The 21,005-nt window shown below is 47.7% G+C and overlaps 1 protein-coding gene across 4 annotated transcripts in view; it reads right to left on the reverse strand.

Moving 5' to 3' along the window:
- The window catches only part of AGAP3 (ArfGAP with GTPase domain, ankyrin repeat and PH domain 3), a 498,289-nt gene that overhangs the window by 15,446 nt on the left and 461,838 nt on the right, over nt 1-21,005 (reverse strand). For 2 of the 4 annotated variants that reach the window (XM_077267735.1, XM_077267731.1), the window contains exons 13-15: nt 19,216-19,380; nt 3,537-3,691; nt 3,366-3,456 (exon numbers count right to left, since the gene is read on the reverse strand). In XM_077267735.1, the coding sequence (XP_077123850.1) occupies nt 3,366-3,456; nt 3,537-3,691; nt 19,216-19,380 (411 nt within the window). The remainder of the gene's footprint in view (nt 1-3,365; nt 3,457-3,536; nt 3,692-19,215; nt 19,381-21,005) is intronic. The other 2 variants (XM_077267734.1, XM_077267732.1) reach the window with 1 other exon arrangement.

Genomic DNA, 21,005 nt, shown 5'->3' on the forward strand with positions numbered 1-21,005 from the left:
CACCTGTCCCCCCGCTATTCCCCGGCTTCTCCCCTCTGTCAATCCCTTCACTGGCTCCCCATTACCCAGAGACTACACTACATAAGCCTAACCATGACATACAAGACCATCCACAACCTGTCTCCTCCATACATCTGTGACTTCATCTCCCGGTACTTTCCTGCACACAACCTCCGATCCTCACAAGATCTCCTTCTCTACTCCCCTCTTATCTCCTCTTCCCACAATCGCATACAAGATTTCTGTCACGCATTACCCCTACTCTGGAACTCTCTACCACAACATATCAGACTCTCACCTACCATCGAAACCTTCAAAAAGAACCTGAAGACCTACCCTCTTCCAACAAGCCTACAACCTGCAGTAACCAACGATCGACCAAACCACTGCACGACCAGCTCTACCCTCACCTACTGCATCCTCACCCATCCCTTGTAGATTGTGAGCCCTCGCGGGTAGGGTCCTCTCTCCTCCTGTACCAGTTGTGACTTGTATTGTTCAAGATTATTGTACCTGTTTTTATTATGTACACTGTTGTGAATTCTGTTGTGGGTTCTGCTCTTGGGCTCCCTCCGGTGGTTATAACTGGTAGTGCTGCTGTTTGTCCTTCACAGCAGTCATCAGGTGCTTCCACTTTGGACGGGGCTATTTAGTCTGGCTTCACCCTTTAGTGAGTGCCAGTTGTCCATTGTTTTTCTGGAGGATTCACATCTCTGCTTGGTTTCTCCTGCTGGATTGTCCAAATCATCAAAGATAAGTCCTGGCTTTGTTTTTGCAGTCCACATGCGGTGGACTTTATAGTTCAGTGAATTGCTATGTTTTTTCTTGTCCAGCTTTGTCTGTGTAAGGATTTATTCAGCCAAGCTGGAAGCTCTGGAGTCGCAGAGTTACCCTCCATGCCTTTAGTTAGGTGTGGAGATTTTTGTATTCTCTGTGGTGGATTTTTGTAGTATTTTAATACTGACCGCACAGTACTCTGTCCTGTCTTTTCTTTCTAGGTAGCGTGGCCTCCTTTGCTAAATTCTGTTTTCAGTCTGCGTTTGTAATTTCCCTCTCCTCTCACAGTCAATATTTGTGGGGGGCTGTCTTTCCTTTGGGGATTTTCTCTGAGGCAAGATAGTTTTCCTGTTTCTTTCTTTAGGGGTAATTAGTCCTCCGGCTGTGACGAGGTGTCTAGGGAGTGACAGGAACATCCCACGGCTACTTCTAGTTGCGGTGTTAAGTTCAGGGTCTGCGGTCAGTATAGAGGCCACCTACTCCAGAGCTCGTCCATGCTGCTCCTAGGCCACCAGATCATAACAGTACACCCCTCCTCACATGTAAAGCGCCATGGAATAAATGGCGCTATAACAATAAATAATAATAATAATCTATACAGTGTGGATGCCGTCTCCAGGGAGATCTATACAGTGTGGACACCAACTCCCGGGAGATCTATACAGTGTGGACGCCGACTCCCGGGAGATCTATATAGTGGGGACGCCGACTCCCGGGAGATCTATACAGTGTGGATGCCGACTCCCGGGAGATCTATATAGTGGGGACGCCGACTCCCGGGAGATCTATACAGTGTGGACGCCGACTCCCGGGAGATCTGTACAGTGTGGACGCCGACTCTCGGGAGATCTATACAGTGTGGACGCCGACTCCAGGGAGATCTATACATTATGGACGCCGACTGCAGGGAGATCTATAAAGTGTGGACGCTGACTCCCAGGAGATCTATACAGTGTGTACGCCGACTCCCGGGAGATCTATACAGTGTGGACGCCGACTCCCGGGAGATCTATATAGTGGGGACGCCGACTTCCGGGAGATCTATACAGTGTGGACGCCGACTCCCGGGAGATCTGTACAGTATGGACGCCGACTCCAGGGAGATGTATACAGTGTGGACGCCGACTCTCAGGAGATCTATACAGTGTGGATGCCGACTCCAGGGAGATCTATACATTATGGACGCCGACTGCAGAGAGATCTATAAAGTGTGGACGCTGACTCCCAGGAAATCTATACAGTGTGTACGCCGACTCCCGGGAGATCTATACAGTGTGGACGCCGACTCCCAAGAGATCAATACAATGTGGACGCTGACTACCAGGAGATCTATACAGTGTGGACGCTGACTCCCGGGAGATCTATACAATGCGGACGCTGACTCCCAGGAGATATATACAGTGTGGATGCCGACTCCCAAGAGATCAATACAATGTGGATGCCGACTCCAGGGAGATCTATACAGTTTGGACGCTGACTGCAGGGAGATCTATATAGTGTGGACACTGACTCCAGGCAGATTTATACAGTGTGGACGCCGATTCCATGGAGATCTATACATTGTGTACTCAGACGCCTGGGAGATTTATACAGTGTGGATGCCAAATCCTGGAGATCTATACAGTGTGGACGCCAACTCCCAGGAGATCTATACAGTGTGGACGCCGACGACCAAGAGATTTATACAATGTGGATGCCGACTTCCGGGAGATCTATACAGTGTGGACGCCGACTACCAAGAGATCTATACAGCGTGCATGCCGAATCCTGGAGATCTGTACAGTGTGGATGTCGACTCCCAAGAGATCTATACAGTGTGGATGCCGACTCCAGGGAGATCTATACAGTGTGGACACCAACTCCCGGGAGATCTATACAGTGAGGACGTCGACTCCGAAGAGATCTATACAGTGTGGATGCCGACTCCAGGGAGATCTATACAGTGTGGACACCAACTCCAGGGAGATCTATACAGTGTGGACACAGACTCCCAGGAGATCTATACAGTGTGGATACCAAATACCCAGAGATCTATACAGTGCGTACGCCGACTCCAAAGAGATCTATACAGTGCGGATGCCGACTCCCAAGAGATCTATAGAGTGTGCATGCCGACTCTAGGGAGATCTATATAGTGTGGACGCCAACTCCCGGGAGATCTATACAGTGTGGACGCCGACTGCAGGGAGAGCTATACAGTGTGGACGCCGACTCCCGGGAGATCTATACAGTGTGGACACTGACTCCAGACAGATTTATACAGTGTGAACGCCGACTCCATGGAGATCTATACATTGTGGACACCGCCGCCAGGGAGATTTATACAGCGTGGATGCTGAATCTTGGAGATCTGTACAGTGTGGATACCGACTCCCGGGAGATCTATACAGTGTGGACACTGACTCCAGGCAGATTTATACACTGTGGACCCTGACTCCAGGAAGACCTATACACTGTGGACACTAGCTTCAGGGATAACAATTCAGATACATGATATTTCTAAAGCTCAACACAAATAAATCCTAATTTCAAAGTAAAATTGATTTATGACAACCCAGGAGATTGGGATCTAGCAAGTGGCTACTCACTGGCCGTGTCACAATCTACACACAGGCTGTTTCCTCTCACACTCCGTATAGACTGAATGGCGAGGGCATCACTCTGACTGCCGAGTCGTGTCTGGAAGAAGAGAAGAGCTGATTATGGCGCTGTGAGGGATGGTCTGCAGTCTTTAGCACTCATTACGTCTTGTAACCCACCTTGTTTTTTGTACTCTCGCAGTTCTGCAGACTTGCCAAGATCTGGCTTTCAATGGCCTGAACCCAAAGCTCGCGGTCCTCATAGATAGATGCCTCGAAATGCCAACTCTGACCACTCAGTGAGACAATCACAAAGCCGTAAGACTCCTCGGGTTCTGTGTGAAGAAGAGGTAAAAAAAAGACTGCATTTTCTAATCTGCCAAACAATGGAGTCTTTAATAAACTGGGTAGGTGAAATCTGCAAATATTAGTCACTGACACAATAAAAGAGAAAGAGTGGTGTTTTGTAAGAGAAATCACACTGTTGATTCTCTACTGTAAGAGCAGTCACACTATGGAGCTCTGTACTGTAAAAGCGGTCACACTATAGAGCTCTGTACTGTAAGAGCGGTCACACTATAGAGCTCTGCACTGTAAGAACTGTCACACTATAGAGCTCAGTACTGTAAGAGCGGTCACACTATAGAGCTGTGCACTGTAAGAACTGTCACACTATAGAGCTCTGTACTGTAAGAGCGGTCACACTATAGAGCTGTGTACTGTAAGAGCGGTCACACTATAGAGCTCTGTACTATAAGAGGGGTCACACTATAGAGCTCTGTACTGTAAGAGCGGTCACACTATAGAGCTCTGTACTGTAAGAGCGGTCACATTATAGAGCTCTGTACTGTAAGGGGGGTCACACTATAGAGCTCTGTACTGTAAGGGGGGTCACACTATAGAGCTCTGTACTGTAAGAGAGGTCACACTATAGAGCTCTGTACTGTAAGAGCGGTCACACTATAGAGCTCTGTACTGTAAGAGCGGTCACACTATAGAGCTCTGTACTGTAAGGGGGGTCACACTATAGAGCTCTGTACTGTAAGGGGGGTCACACTATAGAGCTCTGTACTGTAAGAGAGGTCACACTATAGAGCTCTGTACTGTAAGAGCGGTCACACTATAGAGCTCTGTACTGTAAGAGCGGTCACACTATAGAGCTCTGTACTGTGAGAGAGGTCACACTATAGAGCTGTGTACTGTAAGAGCGGTCACACTATAGAGCTCTGTACTGTAAGAGCGGTCACACTATAGAGCTCTGTACTGTAAGAGCGGTCACATTATAGAGCTCTGTACTGTAAGAGCGGTCACACTATAGAGCTGTGTACTGTAAGAACTGTCACACTATAGAGCTCTATACTGTAAGAGCGGTCACACTATAGAGCTCTGTACTGTAAGAGCCGTCACACCATACAGCTCTGTACTGTAAGAGCGGTCACACTATAGAGCTCTGTACTATAAGAGCGGTCACACTATAGAGGTCTGTACTGTAAGAGCGGTGACACTATAGAGCTGTGTACTGTAAGAGCGGTCACACTATAGAGCTCTGTACTGTAAGGGCGGTCACACTATAGAGCTCTGTACTGGAAGAGCGGTCACACTATAGAGCTCTGTACTGTAAGAGCGGTCACACTATAGAGCTCTGTACTGTAAGAGTGGTCACACTATAGAGCTCTGTACTGTAAGAGTGGTCACACTATAGAGCTCTGTACTGTAAGAGCGGTCACACTATAGAGCTCTGTACTGTAAGAGCGGTCACACTATAGAGCTCTGTACTGTAAGAGTGGTCACACTATAGAGCTCTGTACTGTAAGAGCGGTCACACTATAGAGCTCTGTACTGTAAGAGCGGTCACACTATAGAGCTCTGTACTATAAGAGCGATCACACTATAGAGCTCTGTACTATAAGAGCGATCACACTATAGAGCTCTGTACTGTAAGAGCGGTCACACTATAGAGCTGTGTACTGTAAGAGCGGTCACAATATAGAGCTCTGTACTGTAAGAGCGGTCACACTATAGAGCTCTGTACCGTAAGAGCGGTCACACTATAGAGCTCTGTACTGTAAGAGCGGTCACAATATAGAGCTCTGTACTGTAAGAGCGGTCACACTATAGAGCTCTGTACTGTAAGAGCGGTCACACTATAGAGCTCTGTACTGTAAGAGCGGTCACACTATAGAGCTCTCTACTGTAAGAGCGATCACACTATAGAGCTCTGTACTGTAAGAGCGGTCACACTATAGAGCTCTGTACTGTAAGAGCGGTCACACTATAGAGCTCTGTACTGTAAGAGTGGTCACACTATAGAGCTCTGTACTGTAAGAGCGGTCACACTATAGAGTTCTGTACTGTAAGAGCGGTCACACTATAGAGCTCTGTACTGTAAGAGCGGTCACACTATAGAGCTCTGTACTGTAAGAGCGGTCACACTATAGAGCTCTGTACTGTAAGAGCGGTCACACTATAGAGCTGTGTACTGTAAGAGCGGTCACACTATAGAGCTGTGTACTGTAAGAGCGGTCACACTATAGAGCTCTGTACTGTAAGAGCTGTCACACTATAGAGCTCTGTACTGTAAGAGCGGTCACACTATAGAGCTCTGCACTGTAAGAGCGGTCACACTATAGAGCTCTGTACTGTAAGAGCGGTCACACTATAGAGCTCTGTACTGTAAGAGCGGTCACACTATAGAGCTCTGTACTGTAAGAGCGGTCACACTATAGAGCTGTGTACTGTAAGAGCGGTCACACTATAGAGCTGTGTACTGTAAGAGCGGTCACACTATAGAGCTCTGTACTGTAAGAGCGGTCACACTATAGAGCTCTGTACTATAAGAGCGATCACACTATAGAGCTCTGTACTGTAAGAGCGGTCACACTATAGACCTCTGTACTGTAAGAGCGGTCACACTATAGAGCTCTGTACTATAAGAGCGGTCACACTATAGAGCTCTGAACTGTAAGAGCGGTCACACTATAGAGCCCTGTACTGTAAGAGCGGTCACACTATGGAGCTCTGCACTATAAGAGCGATCACACTATAGAGCTCTGTACTGTAAGAGCGGTCACACTATAGAGCTCTGTACTGTAAGAGAGGTCACTATAGAGCTGTGTACTGTAAGAGCGGTCACACTATAGAGCTCTGTACTATAAGAGCGGTCACACTATAGAGCTCTGTACTGTAAGAGCGGTCACACTATAGAGCTCTGTACTGTAAGAGCGGTCACACTATAGAGCTCTGTACTATAAGAGCGGTCACACTATAGAGCTCTGAACTGTAAGAGCGGTCACACTATAGAGCTCTGTACTGTAAGAGCGGTCACACTATGGAGCTCTGCACTATAAGAGCGATCACACTATAGAGCTCTGTACTGTAAGAGCGGTCACACTATAGAGCTCTGTACTGTAAGAGAGGTCACTATAGAGCTGTGTACTGTAAGAGCGGTCACACTATAGAGCTCTGTACTGTAAGAGCGGTCACACTATAGAGCTCTGTACTGTAAGAGCGGTCACACTATAGAGCTCTGTACTGTAAGAGAGGTCACACTATAGAGCTCTGTACTGTAAGAGCGGTCACACTATAGAGCTCTGTACTGTAAGAGCGGTCATACTATAGAGCTCTGTACTGTAAGAGCAGTCACACTATAGAGCTCTGTACTGTAAGAGCGGTCACACTATAGAGCTCTGTACTGTAAGAGCGGTCACACTATAGAGCTGTGTGCTGTAAGAGCGGTCACACTATAGAGCTCTGTACTATAAGAGCGGTCACACTATAGAGCTCTGTACTGTAAGAGCGGTCACACTATGGAGCTCTGCACTGTAAGAACGGTCACACTATAGAGCTCTGTACTGTAAGGGCAGTCACACTATAGAGCTCTATACTGTAAAAGCGGTCACACTATAGAGCTCTGTACTGTAAGAGCGGGAACACTATAGAGCTCTGTACTGTAAGAGCGGTCACACTATAGAGCACTGTACTGTAAGAGCAGTCACACTATAGAGCTCTGTACTGTAAGAGCTGTCACACTATAGAGCTCTGTACTGTAAGAGCGATCACACTATAGAGCTCTGTACTGTAAGAGCGGTCACACTATAGAGCTGTGTACTGTAAGAGCGGTCACACTATAGAGCTGTGTACTGTAAGAGCGGTCACACTATAGAGCTCTGTACTGTAAGAGCGGTCACACTATAGACCTCTGTACTGTAAGAGCGGTCACACTATAGAGCTCTGCACTGTAAGAACTGTCACACTATAGAGCTCTGTACTGTAAGAGCGGTCACACTATAGAGCGCTGTACTGTAAGAGCGGTCACACTATAGAGCTCTGTACTGTAAGAGCGGTCACACTATAGAGCTCTGTACTGTAAGAGCGGTCACACTATAGAGCTCTGTACTGTAAGAGCGGTCACATTATAGAGCTCTGTACTGTAAGGGGGGTCACACTATAGAGCTCTGTACTGTAAGAGCGGTCACACCATAGAGCTCTGTACTGTAAGAGAGGTCACACTATAGAGTTCTGTACTGTAAGAGCGGTCACACTACAGAGCTCTGTACTGTAACAGCGGTCACACTATAGAGCTCTGTACTGTAAGAGCTGTCACATTATAGAGCTCTGTACTGTAAGGGGGGTCACACTATAGAGCTCTGTACTGTAAGAGCGGTCACACTATAGAGCTCTGTACTGTAAGAGCGGTCACACTATAGAGCTCTGTACTGTAAGAGCGGTCACACTATAGAGTTCTGTACTGTAAGAGCGGTCACATTATAGAGCTCTGTACTGTAAGGGGGGTCACACTATAGAGGTCTGTACTGTAAGAGCGGTCACACCATAGAGCTCTGTACTGTAAGAGAGGTCACACTATAGAGTTCTGTACTGTAAGAGCGGTCACACTACAGAGCTCTGTACTGTAACAGCGGTCACACTATAGAGCTCTGTACTATAAGAGCGGTCACACTATAGAGCTCTGTACCGTAAGAGCGGTCACACTATAGAGCTCTGTACTGTAAGAGCGGTCACACTATAGAGCTGTGTACTGTAAGGGCGGTCACACTATAGACCTCTGTACTGTAAGAACTGTCACACTATAGAGCTCTGCACTGTAAGAACTGTCACACTATAGAGCTCTGTACTGTAAGAGCGGTCACACTATAGAGCGCTGTACTGTAAGAGCGGTCACACTATAGAGCTCTGTACTGTAAGAGCGGTCACATTATAGAGCTCTGTACTGTAAGGGGGGTCACACTATAGAGCTCTGTACTGTAAGAGCAGTCACACTATAGAGCTCTGTACTGTAAGAGCAGTCACACTATAGAGCTCTGTACTGTAAGAGCGGTCACACTATAGAGCTCTGTACTGTAAGAGCGGTCACACTATAGAGCTCTGTACTGTAAGAGCGGTCACACTATAGAGCTCTGTACTGTAAGAGCGGTCACACTATAGAGCTCTGTACTGTAAGAGCTGTCACACTATAGAGCTCTGTACTGTAAGAGCTGTCACACTATAGAGCTCTGTACTGTAAGAGCGGTCACACTATAGAGCTGTGTACTGTAAGAGCGATCACACTATAGAGCTCTGTACTGTAAGAGAGGTCACACTATAGAGCTCTGTACTGTAAGAGCGGTCACACTATAGAGCTCTGTACTGTAAGAGGGGTCACACTATAGAGCTCTGTACTGTAAGAGCGGTCACACTATAGAGCTCTGTACTGTAAGAGTGGTCACACTATAGAGCTCTGTACTGTAAGAGGGGTCACACTATAGAGCTCTGTACTGTAAGAGCAGTCACACTATAGAGCTCTGTACTGTAAGAGCGGTCACACTATAGAGCTCTGTACTGTAAAAGCTGTCACACTATAGAGCTCTGTACTATAAGAGCGGTCACACTATAGAGCTCTGTACTGTAAGAGCGGTCACACTATAGAGCTCTGTACTGTAAGAGCGGTCACAGTATAGAGTGCTATACTGTAAGAGCGGTCACACTATAGAGTTCTGTACTATAAGAGCGATCACACTATAGAGCTCTGTACTGTAAGAGCGGTCACACTATAGAGCTCTGTACTATAAGAGCGGTCACACTATAGAGCTCTGAACTGTAAGAGCGGTCACACTATAGAGCCCTGTACTGTAAGAGCGGTCACACTATGGAGCTCTGCACTATAAGAGCGGTCACACTATAGAGCTCTGTACTGTAAGAGCGGTCACACTATAGAGCTCTGTACTGTAAGAGAGGTCACACTATAGAGCTCTGTACTGTAAGAGCGGTCACACTATAGAGCTCTGTACTGTAAGAGCGGTCACACTATAGAGCTGTGTGCTGTAAGAGCGGTCACACTATAGAGCTCTGTACTATAAGAGCGGTCACACTATAGAGCTCTGTACTGTAAGAGCGGTCACACTATGGAGCTCTGCACTGTAAGAACGGTCACACTATAGAGCTCTGTACTGTAAGGGCAGTCACACTATAGAGCTCTATACTGTAAAAGCGGTCACACTATAGAGCTCTGTACTATAAGAGCGGTCACACTATAGAGCTCTGTACTGTAAGAGCGGTCACACTATGGAGCTCTGCACTGTAAGAACGGTCACACTATAGAGCTCTGTACTGTAAGGGCAGTCACACTATAGAGCTCTATACTGTAAAAGCGGTCACACTATAGAGCTCTGTACTATAAGAGCGGTCACACTATAGAGCTCTGTACTGTAAGAGCGGTCACACTATAGAGCTCTATACTGTAAGGGCAGTCACACTATAGAGCTCTGTACTGTAAGAGCGGTCACACTATAGAGCTCTGAACTGTAAGAGTGGTCACACTATAGAGCTCTGTACTGTAAGAGCGGTCACACTATAGAGCTCTGTACTATAAGAGCGGTCACGCTATAGAGCTCTGTACTGTAACAGCGGTCACACTATAGAGCTCTGTACTGTAAGAGCGGTCACAGTATAGAGCTCTGTACTGTAAGAGCGGTCACACTATAGAGCTCTGTACTGTAAGAGCGGTCACACTATAGAGCTCTGTACTGTAAGAGCGGTCACACTATAGAGCTCTGTATTGTAAGAGCGGTCACACTAGAGCTCTGTACTGTAAGAGCGGTCACACTATAGAGCTCTGTACTATAAGAGCGATCACACTATAGAGCTCTGTACTGTAAGAGCGGTCACACTATAGACCTCTGTACTGTAAGAGCGGTCACACTATAGAGCTATGTACTGAAAGAGCGGTCACACTATAGAGCTCTGTACTATAAGAGCGGTCACACTATGAAGCTCTGTACTGTAAGGGCGGTCACACTATAGAGCTCTGTACTGTAAGAGCGGTCACACTATGGAGCTCTATACTGTAGGAGCGGTCACACTATAGAGCTCTGTACTGTAAGAGCGGTCACACTATAGAGCTCTGTACTGTAAGAGCGGTCACACTACAGAGCTCTGTACTGTAAGAGCGGTCACACTATGGAGCTCTGCACTGTAAGAACGGTCACACTATAGAGCTCTGTACTGTAAGGGCAGTCACACTATAGAGCTCTATACTGTAAAAGCGGTCACACTATAGAGCTCTGTACTGTAAGAGCTGTCACACTATAGAGATCTACTGTAAGAGCGGTCACACTATAGAGCTCTGTACTATAAGAGCGCTCACACTATAGAGCTCTGTACTGTAAGAGCGGTCACACTATAGAGCTCTGAACTGTAAGAGTGGTCACACTATAGAGCTCTGTACTGTAAGAGCGGTCACACTATAGAGCTCTGTACTATAAGAGCGGTCACGCTATAGAGCTCTGTACTGTAACAGCGGTCACACTATAGAGCTCTGTACTGTAAGAGCGGTCACAGTATAGAGCTCTGTACTGTAAGAGCGGTCACACTATAGAGCTCTGTACTGTAAGAGCGGTCACACTATAGAGCTCTGTACTGTAAGAGCAGTCACACTATAGAGCTCTGTACTGTAAGAGCGGTCACACTAGAGCTCTGTACTGTAAGAGCGGTCACACTATAGAGCTCTGTACTATAAGAGCGATCACACTATAGAGCTCTGTACTGTAAGAGCGGTCACACTATAGACCTCTGTACTGTAAGAGCGGTCACACTATAGAGCTGTGTACTGAAAGAGCGGTCACACTATAGAGCTCTGTACTATAAGAGCGGTCACACTATGAAGCTCTGTACTGTAAGGGCGGTCACACTATAGAGCTCTGTACTGTAAGAGCGGTCACACTATGGAGCTCTGTACTGTAGGAGCGGTCACACTATAGAGCTCTGTACTGTAAGAGCGGTCACACTATAGAGCTCTGTACTATAAGAGCGGTCACACTATAGAGCTCTGTACTGTAAGAGCGGTCACACTATGGAGCTCTGTACTGTAGGAGCGGTCACACTATAGAGCTCTGTACTGTAAGAGCGGTCACACTATAGAGCTCTGTACTATAAGAGCGGTCACACTATAGAGCTCTGTACTGTAAGGGCGGTCACACTATAGAGCTCTGTACTGTAAGAGCGGTCACACTATAGAGCTCTATACTGTAAGGGCAGTCACACTATAGAGCTCTGTACTGTAAGAGCGGTCACACTATAGAGCTCTGTACTGTAAGAGTGGTCACACTATAGAGCTCTGTACTATAAGAGCGGTCACACTATAGAGCTCTGTACTGTAAGAGCGGTCACACTATAGAGCTCTGTACTATAAGAGCGGTCACACTATAGAGCTCTGCACTATAAGAGCGGTCACACTATAGAGCTCTGTACTGTAAGAGCGGTCACACTATAGAGCTCTGCACTGTAAGAGCGGTCACACTATAGAGCTCTGTACTGTAAGAGCGGTCACACTATAGAGCTCTGTACTGTAAGAGCGGTCACATTATAGAGCTCTGTACCATAAGAGCGGTCACACTATAGAGCTCTGTACCGAAAGAGCGGTCACACTATAGAGCTCTGTACTATAAGAGCGGTCACACTATAGAGCTCTGTACTGTAAGAGCGGTCACACTATAGAGCTCTACACTGTAAGGGCGATCACACTATAGAGCTCTGTACTGTAAGAGCGGTCACACTATAGAGCTCCGTACTGTAAGAGAGATCACACTATAGAGCTCTGTACTGTAAGAGAGATCACACTATAGGGCTCTGTACTGTAAGAGAGATCACACTATAGAGCTCTGTACTGTAAGAGCGGTCACACTATAGAGCTCTGTACTGTAAGAGCGGTCACACTATAGAGCTCTGCACTGTAAGAGCGGTCACACTATAGAGCTCTGTACTGTAAGAGCGGTCACACTATAGAGCTCTGTACTATAAGAGCGGTCACACTATAGAGCTCTGTACTGTAAGAGCTGTCACACTATAGAGCCCTGTACTGTAAGAGCGGTCACACTATAGAGCTCTGTACTGTAAGAGCGGTCACACTATAGAGCTCTGTACCATAAGAGCGGTCACACTATAGAGCACTGTACCGTAAGAGCGGTCACACTATAGAGCTCTGTACTATAAGAGCGGTCACACTATAGAGCTCTGTACTATAAGAGCGGTCACACTATAGAGCTCTGTACTGTAAGAGCGGTCACACTATACAGCTCTGTACTGTAAGAGCGGTCACACTATAGAGCTCTGTACTATAAGAGCGGTCACACTATAGAGCTCTGTACCGTAAGAGCGGTCACACTATAGAGCTGTGTACTGTAAGAGCGGTCACACTATAGAGCTCTGTACTGTAAGAGCGGTCACACTATAGAGCTCTGTACTATAAGAGCGGTCACACTATAGAGCTCTGTACTGTAAGAGCGGTCACACTATAGAGCTCTGTACTATAAGAGCGGTCACACTATAGAGCTGTGTACTGTAAGAGCGGTCACACTATAGAGCTGTGTACTGTAAGAGCGGTCACACTATAGAGCACTGTACCGTAAGAGCGGTCACACTATAGAGCTCTGTACCGTAAGAGCGATCACACTATAGAGCTCTGTACTGTAAGAGCGGTCACACTATAGAGCTCTGTACTATAAGAGCGGTCACACTATAGAGCTCTGTACTGTAAGAGCGGTCACACTATAGAGCTCTGTACTATAAGAGCGGTCACACTATAGAGCTGTGTACTGTAAGAGCGGTCACACTATAGATCTCTACTGTAATAGCGGTCACATTATGGAAGTGACTGGTTACTTATAAAGGATTTTCTGGGGTTGTGTTGGGGTTATATTCTTATCGGGGAGCAATTTTTGAATTGTACTGTAGGGAGAGCCCCTGGCATGTGTTGTGAGCCGCGTAATTTGGCCAAAATATTGACTAGTATCTCTTGTGTTTTATACATTTTTTCAGTTTTTTATTGAACATTTTCCCATTTTTGTGCAGGGGACAGCGGGTAATCTAGCGGTGGCAAGGTATTGTAAGAATCATGTCGGTCTGGTAGTCGGGGGCAGGTATATCTCGCCCAGGTATTTGTCCTATGTGAATTAGGCCGCTCAGTATCTTCAGGATAATGATGGGTTAATGAGTGCGGGAATAAAGGATGACCAGCTGAGGGTTTCCGGTGTCAGTCTGGGGTACACAGATTGCCTGTCTGTGTGAGACAAACGTGAGTGAGAGCTGTGCTCAAGCACTGTGTGTTGTTAGCTGGGAGGGAGAAGCCCCCCAGTTGTTAGATAGCAGCGTATTTGTTTAGTTAGTGCCGGACAGGCTAGGATTTGTTTTTATGCTTTGTTTTATCTATGTTGCTTTCACGTTAATAAATCTGACCTGAAGTCAGTCTGCTAAGAAACCTGCTGTACGCCTCAGATTCAATGCACAAACCACGTGACCTTTGACCCCAGCAAAGGCGATCCCGAAGTGTTTTGTCACATTGTGGTGGAGAACGCGGGCAGTTACGTGGCACAGGCGACAGTATGGAAGACGTGGTGAAAGCCCTAGTACAGTCCACTGCCGTACAGCAGCAGGCCACTGCCGCACAGCATGAAGCTAATCGCTTGATGTCCGCACAGCTGAAGGAGTTAATGGACATGACGGTTGCAGACCGCCAGCTCCTCCAACAGGTGGCGCAGCGCCTGGTGAGCATGCCTGAGGCAAACCCGGAAGCAGAGTCCAGAAGGATCCATGTGAGTCGATACTGGCAAAAGTTGACTGCAGAAGATGACGTCGAGGCATACCTGACAACGTTTGAGCGGACGGCATTGAGGGAGAAGTGGCCGAAGGCACGCTGGGCCGATTTGATTGCTCCGTTTCTCTCCGGCGAGGCCCAAAAAGCTTACCATGACTTGGACCCGGAAGTCGTTCAGGACTTTGAGAAGCTGAAAGTTGAGATCCTGGCCCGGCTGGGTGTAACGACGGCTGTCCGTGCACAGAGGGTACACCAGTGGACATACCAGCAAGATAAACCGGCGCGGTCTCAGATGTTCGACCTGATCTGCTTGACAATGAAATGGCTGCAACCCGAGGTACTGACAACACCCGAAATAATCCAGCGGATTGTCTTGGACAAGTACCTGAGAGTACTACTACCAGCGCTGAAAAAGTGGGTAAGCCAAGGAAATCCCACGACAGCGGATCAACTTGCGGAGTTGGTCGAGCGTTATTCCGTGACAGAAGGACTTCCCGACGAAACCGCTAGCACCCGGTCTGTGCCTTCTCCTCGTGGAACCGGTAAGACTGTTCCAGCGACTACGGGTGAAGGAAAATTGCCAAAAACTGTGGGGGAGGAACACGGGACTGCTCGTACTCCGAGACCGAGAGGGTTGGACGGTGGTCTCAGTAGGGGGCCTGTTAGGTGTTTCCGCTGCCGTGAGAAGGGCCATATCTCTGCGAACTGTCCTGTTACCACTGAACCCATGCAGTGCGATGTTACAGACTCTAAGAAACGCATGTCTTTGGTTACACGGCTAGTGAATGTGAATGCGGGTCAAAATGATATAGCGAAACACCTGTGTGAATTATCTGTTGATGGGAAAAGTGTTGTGGCATTACTAGACTCTGGAAGTGTGGTGACTCTGGTGAAAGCTAGTCTGGTGGCACTTCCATCTGGTTCGTCTGACAAATTTTCTATAACGTGTGTGCATGGTGACACCTGCTCGTACCTAACAGCGGTCATATCGATTTCCACTCCCTATGGGTCTGTGCAACACAAGGTGGGACTCGTTCCCGCATTGTTACAGGATGTAATCCTGGGCAGGGATTTTCCCCATTTCTGGCAGTTGTGGGAGAATCAGTTGCTCCTACACGGTAGCTGTGAGTCTTTTCCCATGCCATCTGGAGGTCCCGAACTCCTAGAGGAGGTCCCACAGGAAGACGTTGCTGGGGAGGTTATTGAAACTAACCCTCAGTTCCTCTTCTCAGTTCTGGCGGGGGAAACTGAGGAAACTCAGCGAGAGGCGGAGGCAGACAGCCATCCAGCACCTGGCCTGCCAGATTTGGGAGTCCAGTTGGATGACTTCCACAGCGAGCAAATGAAAGATCCTACCCTGATTCCGGCTAGGAAAAATGTAAAAATGATAGATGGGGTACCCGTAGAACCTGACACTAGGCTAGCGTACCCGTACATGGTTCTTGAAAATGATTTGCTCTACCAGGTAGAGAAAAAAGGAGAAGACACTGTGCAACAGTTAGTGGTACCCAAACCTTATCGGCGGAAGGTACTGGACCTGGCCCACGGACATATAATGGGGGGACATCTGGGGGTACAGAAAACCACAGAAAGGATATCGCATTGTTTTGTGTGGCCCGGAATACATAGTGATGTACGTAACTATTGTGAGTCCTGTCCAGAGTGCCAAATCTCTGCGCCTAAAACTCGGTTCTGTAGCCCTTTGGTACCCCTCCCTATCATTGGAGTCCCTTTTGAGAGAATTGGGATGGATCTGGTTGGGCCCCTTCCCCGGTCCGCACGTGGGCACCAACATATCCTCGTCATCATGGACTATGCCACTCGTTACCCAGAAGCCGTCCCTTTACGTAACACTGCTACCAAAACGATCGCCAAAGAGTTGGTACAAGTGTTTAGTCGTGTGGGAATTCCAAAACAGATACTCACCGACCAGGGGACTCCCTTTATGTCAAGAGTGATGAAGGAGCTCTGCAGACTCTTACAAATAGACCAGTTGCGTACGCCTGTCTATCACCCTCAAACAGATGGCCTGGTTGAGCGGTTCAACAAAACCTTAAAACAGATGCTCCGGAAGGCGATAGACAAAGATGGGAAGAACTGGGATTACTTGCTACCCTATTTGCTGTTTGCCATTAGGGAAGTTCCCCAGTCTTCCACAGGGTTTTCGCCTTTCGAACTGTTGTACGCCCGTCGTCCCCGGGGACTGTTGGACATCGCAAAAGAAACCTGGGAAGGTCAAGTCACTCCCTTTAAAACAGTGATCGACCATGTAACACAAATGCAGGACCGTATTGCCGCTGTCATGCCCATTGTTAGGGACCATATGTTACAGGCCCAGGGAGCCCAGAGGCAAAGTTATGATAGAGGTGCTAAGGTCCGTATGTTTGCATCCGGGGATAGGGTGTTGGTCCTAATCCCTACAGTGGATAGTAAATTTCTGGCGAAATGGCAGGGCCCCTTTGAGGTCGTGGAAAGAGTTGGTGAGGTGAACTATAAAGTGTACCAGCCCGGTAAGAGAAAACCAGAACAGATTTATCATGTGAATCTGATAAAACCCTGGAAAGACCGCTCTGCCCTAACGGCGGATCTGCCCCGTCCGGTTTGCGCACCTACCGTACCGGAGGTGCAGATTGCCGAGACTCTCTCGGAACAACAAAAATCTGAGGTTAAGCAGTTTTTGTTACAGAACCGACAGTTTTTCTCGGAAAAACCTGGCCGGACTAAGCTGGTGAAACATGAGATTGTTACAGAGCCTGGTGTCACAGTTCATGTGAAGCCATACCGGATTCCGGAAGCACGCCGTGAAGCCGTCTCCCGGGAGGTGAAGGCCATGTTGGACTTAGGAGTCATTGAAGAGTCGCACAGCGCCTGGTCCAGTCCAATCGTGTTGATACCTAAGCCGGATGGCTCTATACGGTTTTGTAATGACTTTAGGAAACTGAATGCGGTTTCTAAATTTGATGCGTACCCTATGCCTTGGGTCGATGAGTTAATCGACCGGCTGGGTAAAGCCCGATACATTACGACCCTGGATCTAACAAAGGGGTACTGGCAGATCCCTCTGGCCGAGGCGGCCAGAGAGAAGACGGCATTTGCTACACCGGAAGGTCTGTTCCAGTATGTCTACATGCCGTTTGGACTTCACGGAGCTCCAGCAACGTTCCAGAGGTTGATGGATCGGGTCTTGAGGCCCCACAGGCAGTACGCTTCGGCCTACCTGGATGACATCGTAATTTACAGCTTGGACTGGGAAACTCACCTCCGGAAGGTACAGGCAGTGATTGATGACCTGCGAGACGCAGGCTTAACGGCAAACCCCAAGAAATGTCACATCGGGCTTGAAGAAGCCCGCTACTTGGGCTACGTGATTGGCAGAGGAGTGGTTAAACCACAGATCGACAAAATACAGGCAATTCAGGGCTGGCCGCAACCAGTGAACAAGAAACAAGTACAAGCTTTCCTGGGGATCGCCGGCTATTATCGCCGGTTCATACCCAATTTTGCAGCCATGGCTACCCCCTTGACGGATCTTACCAAAGGGAAGGGTTCCGTCATGGTAAAATGGACCTCAGCGGCTGGAGAGGCCTTCCACAGCCTGAAATGAGCTTTGTGCTCTCAGCCCGTATTAGTGACTCCTGATTTCAGCAGCGAGTTTGTGGTCCAAACTGATGCTTCTGATACTGGGGTCGGAGCTGTACTTTCCCAGGTGAGGGACGGAGTGGAACACCCGGTCCTCTACCTCAGCCGGAAACTGAATGTACATGAGCAGAGGTATGCCGTGGTTGAAAAAGAGTGCCTAGCCTTTAAATGGGCTCTCGACTCCCTCAAGTATTACCTGGCAGGTAGGAAGTTTAAGCTGGTCATGGACCATGCCCCTCTCAAGTGGATGCACCTCCACAAAGACCGTAATAGTCCTGCAGGCTTACTCTTTCACGGTGGAGCACCGCCCCGGGGTGCAGATGGGGAACGCTGATGCCCTGTCCCGAGTGGACTGTTTCGAGAGTGTTCTTGCTCGACCTGAGTGGTCTGAGAAGGGGGGAGGATATGTAAGAATCATGTCGGTCTGGTAGTCGGGGGCAGGTATATCGCGCCCAGGTATTTGTCCTATGTGAATTAGGCCGCTCAGTATCTTCAGGATAATGATGGGTTAATGAGTGCGGGAATAAAGGATGACCAGCTGAGGGTTTCCGGTGTCAGTCTGGGGCACACAGATTGCCTGTCTGTGTGAGACAAACGTGAGTGAGAGCTGTGCTCAAGCACTGTGTGTTGTTAGCTGGGTGGGAGAAGCCCCCCAGTTGTTAGATAGCAGCGTATTTGTTTAGTTAGTGCCGGACAGGCTAGGATTTATTTTTATGCTTTGTTTTATCTATGTTGCTTTCACGTTAATAAATCTGACCTGAAGTCAGTCTGCTAAGAAACCTGCTGTACGCCTCAGATTCAATGCACAAACCACGTGACCTTTGACCCCAGCAAAGGCGATCCCGAAGTGTTTTGTCACAGTATATTGAGGTGTTTGTCCTTGTGGGGTGCTCTTACATAGTGCTGGGCGACCGCCTGATCTAAGAGTATAAGTATCACTAAAAGGCTGGAAGCTGGACACTGTGCACTACATGCATCAGTGTGACCGGTTGTTGGTAAATTTGGCAGCCGTCTTCTTTCTGTGATCTTTATTGTCCGGGGTTCAATAAATTACTTTTTTCCCTGGTAATGTGGAAATTCTTCATTGATGGCTGCCAGCTGAGGATATTTCATCAGACGGTCTAATCATGTGGTTACCTTCCCCCGCAACAGGCACACCTCCCTCAGGGCGCTGTGGACCACTGCTCTTTTTCCTGCGATGCTTTTTACGATTAGCATGAGGAGAAGGTGGAGGATCTAATTTTGGGCTTGCGGTGCCCCCCATATTTGAAGAGGGAATTAGTGAGTCACTAGAAGACATGCCTAGAAATAAAGCCACAAATGAGGAAACACAAATAGCAACATACACAGGAAAGAAGAAACATTGCTATACAAAGAGGAAAAGAAGACATCAAGCCAGTCATAGGTGAGACATGAAAGAGAAGGGAAACAGAGGAGGTGAGGAGAAGGGAGAGAGGAAGCAAGACAGGAAGCAAAAGAGGATGAGAACGACAGGAAGTAAGAGAGGGGAAGAGAGGAAGACAGGAAGTGGGAAAAGAAGAGTGAGGAAGAGAAAGGAAGCGAGAGAGGGCGAGAGAAAGACAGGAAGCAAGACAGGAAAAGTAAGACAGGAAGCGAGAGAGGAAGAGAAAGACAGGAAGTGAGAGAGGGAGAGAAAGACAGGAAGTGAGAGAGGGAGAGAAAGACAGGAAGTGAGAGAGGGAGAGAAAGACAGGAAGTGAGAGAGGGAGAGAGACAGGAAGTGAGAGAAGGAGAGAAAGACAGGAAGCAAAAGAAGAGTGAGGCACAGAAAGAGAGAGAGGAAGAGAAAGAACGAAGCGAGGGGGGAGGAGAAAGGAAGCAAGACAGGAAGAGGAATAAAGGGAGAGGAAGAGAAAGACAGGAATTGAGAAAGGAAAAGAATGACAAGAATTAAGAGAGGAGAAGAGAGGAAGAGAAAGACAGGAAGCAAGAGAGGGAGAGATGAAGAGGAAGACAGGAAGCGAAAGAGAAAGACAAGAAGTCAGAGAGAGAGAGAACGATAGGAATCGAAAAAGGAAGAGAACGACATGAAGTAAGAGAGGAGAAGAGAGTTAGAGAAAGACAGGAAGCGAGAAAGGAAGATTGAGGATGCGAAAGGGGAAGAGAAAGACAGGAAGAGAAAGGAAGAATGCGGAACAGAAAGACAGAAAGTGAGAGAGGAAGATTGAGGAAGCAAGAAAGGAAGAGAAAGAGAGGAATAGTGAGGAAGCAAGTGAAGAATAGCGAGAGAGAGAAAGAAAGGAAGCGAGAGACAGGAAGTAAGAGAGGAAGAGAAAGAGAGAAAGACAATAAGAGACAGGAAGAGAGAGGAAGAAAGAGAGACAGGAAGCGAGAGTAGAAGACAGATAGAAAGCTAGGAAGAAATAAAGACAGGAAGCAAGAAAGAGAGAGAGGAAGAGCGAGAGGGGGAGAAAGACAGAAAGAAAGAGAGAGGAAGAGAGACAGAGAGAGAAAGCAAGAGAGGAAGAAAGGAAAAAGGAGAAAGAGAGGAAGCGAGAGAAAGAGAAAGACAGGAAGTGAGAGAGTGAAAGAGAAAGATAGGAAGCAAAAGAGGAGCAGAGAGGAAGAGTGAGGAAGAAAAAGGCATGAAGAGAGAGAGAGAGAGAGAGAGAGACAGGAAGTTAGAGAGGAAGTGAGAAACAGAGAGAAAGTGAGAAAGAAAAAAAGAAAGAAAGAACGTGAGAGGAAGAGAGCAAAATCAAGCAAGAAAGAGAAAGACAGGAAGAAAGAGAAAGCCAGGAAGAAAGACTGGAAGCGAGAGAAAGAGGAATTGAAAGTCAACACGAGAGAGAGGAAGAAAAAAAGACAGGAAGAGAAACAATAAGAAAGACAAAGAAAGGAAAAGGGAGAGGAAGATTGTGGAAGCAAGAGAGGAAGAGAAAGACAAGAAGCAAGTGAGGAATAGT

This window comes from Ranitomeya variabilis, chromosome 6 (genome assembly GCF_051348905.1).
Source record: "Ranitomeya variabilis isolate aRanVar5 chromosome 6, aRanVar5.hap1, whole genome shotgun sequence".
In the NCBI taxonomy this organism is placed as follows: Eukaryota; Metazoa; Chordata; class Amphibia; order Anura; family Dendrobatidae; genus Ranitomeya; species Ranitomeya variabilis.